Source organism: Neopelma chrysocephalum, unplaced genomic scaffold (assembly GCF_003984885.1).
Source record: "Neopelma chrysocephalum unplaced genomic scaffold, ASM398488v2 Primary Assembly neopelma1_185351, whole genome shotgun sequence".
Taxonomy (NCBI): domain Eukaryota; kingdom Metazoa; phylum Chordata; class Aves; order Passeriformes; family Pipridae; genus Neopelma; species Neopelma chrysocephalum.
The window spans coordinates 1-5189 of NW_020938687.1; the positions used below are offsets into that span (position 1 = coordinate 1).

General features: G+C 58.3%; 1 protein-coding gene across 1 annotated transcript; it reads right to left on the reverse strand.

Moving 5' to 3' along the window:
• Nucleotides 1-333: 333 nt before the first annotated feature.
• LOC113962839 (interleukin enhancer-binding factor 3-like) lies at nucleotides 334-4758 on the reverse strand. The gene is made up of 6 exons (XM_027673621.1): nucleotides 4652-4758; nucleotides 4339-4565; nucleotides 3523-3703; nucleotides 2407-2554; nucleotides 980-1071; nucleotides 334-573 (listed from the first exon to the last, which is right to left on the reverse strand). Exons 1-6 carry the CDS (start codon nucleotides 4652-4654, stop codon nucleotides 334-336), a joined length of 891 nt encoding a protein of 296 aa, XP_027529422.1. The 5' UTR covers nucleotides 4655-4758.
• Between the last annotated feature and the right edge of the window lie 431 nt (nucleotides 4759-5189).

Below are 5189 nucleotides of genomic sequence, written 5' to 3' on the forward strand. Positions count from 1 at the left end.
CAGTAACAATGTGGTGGGTCATTGATAAGGCAATTAAAAATGTGATGAGTCATTGATAAGGCAATTAACAATGTGGTGGGTCATTGATAAGGCAATTAAAAATGCGACAGGTCATTGATAAGGCAATCAAAAATGTGATGAGTCATTGATAAGGCAATCAAAAATGCCATGGGTCATTGATAAGGCAATCAAAAATGCCATGGGTCATTGATAAGGCCAATAACAATGTGGTGGGTCATTGCTAAGGCAATTAACAATGTGAAGGGTAATTGATAAGCCAATTAACACTGTGATAGTGGCCGATTGGCACCGCCCAACGTCCGACCTGCGCCTTTAAGGGCGGACCCGTCGCTCATCCGTAGAAACCCCCGACTTGGGAAAGGGGGATGTGCCTTGGAAACTCGGGAAAGAGGAGAAACGCCGCCAGCCCCCCTTTCCCACCCCCCTGGGAACGGGAGAAGGGAGGGAATGAATTACCCATCCTCGCAGCGGGGCCCAGGTGGGGACGCGGGTGCAGAGGTCCCGCAGCACTCGGATGACGATGACGCACGACTTCAGCCCGTTGGCCCTGGCCTGGAAGCGGAACCGAAAAGCACAGAGGGGATTTTCACCGAGCGCGCCCGCCCCGCGCCGGCCAGTCCCTCCGGGTGCCGCTTTGCCGAGGGGGAAAGCCGGAGCCCGCGCCCGGAGCCTGCACCCGGAGCCGCGCCCGGAGCCGCCGAGGGCGCACGGCCGCGCCGACCTGACTCCTCACACCTCACACAAAGCAGCAGCTCCGTAACAAACAAACAAAAAAAAGGCTCCTAAAAGTGTCACCGCGGCGCCTCTTTAGCAGCTGCGCCGCCCGCAGTCGCCAAGTCCGGCACCTCCGAGCGGCCGGCGGCCACTCCGGCTCCGACAAAACACTCAGCCCCTTAAAAGAGTTTTTTTTTTTACCAATGTTTCTACTTAAAGATAAATATAAGAACAAAATGCAAACCTGGAACCACTTGGCGTGGCGCAGAGACGCCAAGGCAGCAAGGCATTTCTGCCTGTCCAGAACGTCCGGGGAGTCGGTGACTGAGAGCGTTTCTAGTCGTGGATGGAATAAGAAGACAAGGCACGGTTTGACCAAGGGGCTTCTGTCGGGCCGAGGGGGAGGAGGCAGCATCCTAACGGGCAGCTGAGGCTCCCAAAGAATCCTGCCGGGATGCCGGGAGCGGGAGGGAGGGAAGGAAGGGGCTGCGGCGTTGCCGGAGCGCGCGGCCTCGCCGCGGAGAAGTGGGGGGGAAGCTCAATTCCCAGGGATGGATGGGCTGGAATGTGCTCTGGGAAGAGGAGGAGGTGGAGGAGGCAGGAGGAAGAGGAGGAGGTAAGAGGAGGAGGAGGAGCGTGGAGGGGACAGAGATCCCTGGCGGATGGAGAGGCCGGGATGGGTCACCGGGATGGGTCACCAGGGGGGATTTAAGGTGCGTGACCCCCGGCTGTGGGCGGGAGGGGAGGGGATCCAGGGAACCCTCCGCCCGGAAGGATGGCTGCCCCGGCCCCGGCCCGCGACAGAGAGCGTCCTGTTGGTCAAAGGTCCAGCGTCCCTAAAATCGACAAACTAGAAGGCTCGGAGACGAGGTCAGAGATCAACACCAGAGATCAACAATCAAGAGCACAACGAGGGCCCGGGTCTGTGCTGCAGCAAAACTGAGGAAGGGCCTGAAAGTCGCCCCGAAGCTGCTGGAGATCAGGGTTTTAGATAAGGCTAGTGCAGAGCGGGGGGACCCGCCGGCCCTACGGAGCCCATCGGAATCGCAGCCAACAACCGGCGGTCGTTCGGAATTCTTTGACCCCAGAGGGAATTTGGAGGAGCTAACTTTATCCAAAACTCTGCATCGCTTCCCGGAGAACTGAACCTGAAGGTGCTGGAAGAGCCCCGAGCACCCGCCTGTTCTGCTGCAACACACACCGGGGGGAACATCCCGGAACATCCCGGTTCATGGACATGCAACTCCTCGGACAAGAAGCCTTCGAGAGAGGGTGGTGTGGGTTTTTTTGGGGTTTTTTTTTTAAACAAATCTGCTTTCTATTTTCATGTCACTGCACTGACATGGCCGGGGACAAACCACGAGTAATACAACGAGATGATGAATTAGTGAACTAAAGGCCCAAGTGGAACCAAAAACAAAGGATAAAATAATAACGATACTCGGAGGAAAAAAAATAAATAAATATAAAAATAAAAAGAGCAAAATCCCACGTGAAAGGTGCTCCTCAGCTTCGGAGGGCTCGGCCCGGCTAAACCGCAACCGCGACTGGAGGTTGGCGGAACTAAGGAATTTTTTCGCTGGGAATGTTTTGTCCCCGAGGGAGCTGAAGCTGAAGAGCACGCTTTCCCGGTGCTGCGCCGCGCCGTGCCGGGCCCGGGGCCGGCCGTACCTCCGGCCAGCTGCTTCTCCAGCTCCTCCCGCACCACGGGCGACGTCAGGTGGATGGTGAGGCTCAGCGGGGGCTCCTTGGTGTTCTTGATGACGATGGCGGCGTCGCCCACAGACTGGATGACCTCATACTTGTCCTCGGTGATCGCCTGCCAACGACACGGCCACGGATCAGATCCCGAGCCGGGAGACTCCCCGTGGCCATTCCCGGTCAAAGCCCAACGCCTGGAGCACCTTGGAGCAGCCTGGAGCACCTCGGAGCAGCCTGGAGCTGCAGGAGGTGTCTCCCTGCCCATGGTAGAGGGTTGGAGATCCCTGGACATGCAGGATCCCTCCAAGCCAAACCATTCCATGATTCCATGGATCTGGAGCACCTCGGAGCAGCCTGGAACTGCAGGAGGTGTCTCCCTGCCCATGGCAGAGAGTTGGAGATCCCTGGACATGCAGGATCTTTAAGGTCCCCTCCAACCCCAATCATTCCATGATTCCATGGATCTGGAGCACCTTGGAGCAGCCTGGAGCTGCAGAGGGTTGGAGATCCCTGGACATGCAGGATCTTTAAGGTCCTCCCCTCCAAGCCAAACCATTCCATGATTCCATGGATCTGGAGCACCTCTGCTCCAGAGGCAGGCTGGGAGAAATGGGGATGTTCAACTGGAGAAGGGAAGGCTCCAGGGAGCCCTTAGAGCCCCTCCCAGGGGGAGCCTAAAGGCCTCTCCTAAAGGGGCTCCAAGAGAGCTGGGAAGGGACTTTGGACAAGGGCCTGGAGGGACAGGACACAGGGAATGGCTTCCCACTGCCAGAGGGTGGGGTTAGATGGGATATTGGGAAGGAATTCCACGCCGTGAGGGTGGTGAGGGGCTGGGCTGGGGCTTCCCAGAGAATCTGTGGCTGCCTCATCCCTGGAAGTGTCAAAGGCCAGGTTGGAAGGGGCTTGGAGCAACCTGGGATAGTGCAATGTGTGCTGGTGGGATGGGATGAGCTCCAAGGGCCCTTCCAACCCAAACCATTCCACGATTAACGAGGAGAAGTTCGTTTAACAATCCCAAAGAACCTCCGAAAATGACTTTTCCGAGCCGGAACGGAGCGATCCCGAAGGAATTCCAGCCCCACTCACCGCCAGCTGCACCCCCAGGTTGTCGGCCACCTTCTCTAGGAGCTTGGCCGTGGGTTTGTCTTTGCACAGCAGGACCAGCTCCAGGTCCAGGTCCCCCTTGAGCAAGAGGCCTTTGGCCACCAGCCCCACGCGCATCACGCCCCGCAGGGTCCTCGTCAGCTGCTCCGTGGCCTTCTGATCCCTGGAAACACATGGGAGACAGTCAAACCCCATGGAATGTGCAGCCTAAGGGACGGATCCACAGGGATTCACCCAGGATGGATTTACCCGAGAGGGATCCTGGGTGAGAAATCCTGGGAGAGGGATCCCAGAGGGGGATCCTGGGTGAGGAATCCTGGGAGAGGGATCCCAGAGAGGGATCCTGGCTGAGGAATCCCAGAGAGAGGGATCCCAGAGAGGGATCCTGGGAGAGGGACCCTGGAGAGGAATCCCAGGAGAGGGACCCCGGAGAGGGATCCAGGGAGAGGAATCCCAGGAGAGGGACCCCAGAGAGGAATCCCAGAAGAGGGATCCCAGAGAGGGATCCTGGGAGAGGAATCCCAGGAGAGGGACCCCAGAGAGGAATCCCAGAAGAGGGATCCCAGAGAGGAATCCTGGGAGAGGGACCCCGGAGAGGAATCCCAGGATAGGAATCCAGGGAGAGGAATCCCAGGAAAGATACCATGGGAAAAGGACCCCAGGAAAGGGACTCCAGGAAAGGGACCCAGCACGGAGCAGCTTCCTGCCCCCAACAGCCGTTAGTTAATCCCCCTCAATCCCACATCCAGGGGAAAACAACTTTCCCCCTGGATTTTCAGGGCGGCCTCCGCTCCTCACCCTCCTTCCTTGTTCTCCTCCTCGGCCGCCGTCTCCATGGACTCCGACTCCGGCTGCTCCCCGCTGACCTTCTCCTGCTCGTCGATCCAGTCGGAGACGGCTTTGAGCGCTCGCTCCGTGTGGGAAACCATGTTCTGCACGGCCTCCAGCTCCTCCTGCGTGGGGTACACGGCCGAGTGCTTGGCCATCACGTGCCGGTCGTCGTTGACGAAGATCCGCATCGGGCGCTGCCAAGGGATGAGTTTGGGACAACTCAGGGATGCCCTGGGACATGGATGCTCATCCCACAGGAGGGAATCCCCTCGTTTCTTACCATTTTTGCTTCCCGATGTCCGTCCAAGCGTTCCAGAGGCGTTTATGTGGATTTTTCCAGCGGGGAGACCGTGGCGGCACCGCGGCGTTCCGGGAGCTGGAAGGGACAGGGAGCTGGTGAGAGCCGGGCTGGGGAGCGGGAACGGTGATTCCAGGGATGCCGACTCCCAGCCCAAATCCAAGGATTTGGATCCCTAAGACCCAGAGGGTGTCCACCCAGAATGCTTCCAGAGGGTTCGGCACCCTGTGGGGGCACAGACACCCCTCTGAAGGTCCAATCCCTTATTCCTTCTTATTCCCAAGAGGTTTTCCCACGAAATGGGATTTTCCTAAAGCTCCTGCTCCCGTCTCCAAACCAGACAGAATCCCCTGGCCCCAGGATGACTAATTAATTAATGAACCCAACGAGGGAAGAGCCGGCTGTGACTCTCCTCCCGCTCCTCACACAGGGATCCCAGCACGGATCCCTCTGCCACATCCAGGGACAGATCCCAGCATGGATCCCTCTGCCACATCCAGGGACAGATCCCAGCACAGAT

Excerpts from the sequence above, each read along its gene's own strand:
- LOC113962839 (XM_027673621.1), bottom strand. Across the intron at positions 2,555-3,522 it reads ACCTGGGGGTGCAGCTGGCG|GCGATCACCGAGGACAAGTA; the intron begins GTGAGTGGGGCT and ends TGTCGTTGGCAG. Across the intron at positions 1,072-2,406 it reads GGAGAAGCAGCTGGCCGGAG|AAACGCTCTCAGTCACCGAC; the intron begins GTACGGCCGGCC and ends ATCCACGACTAG.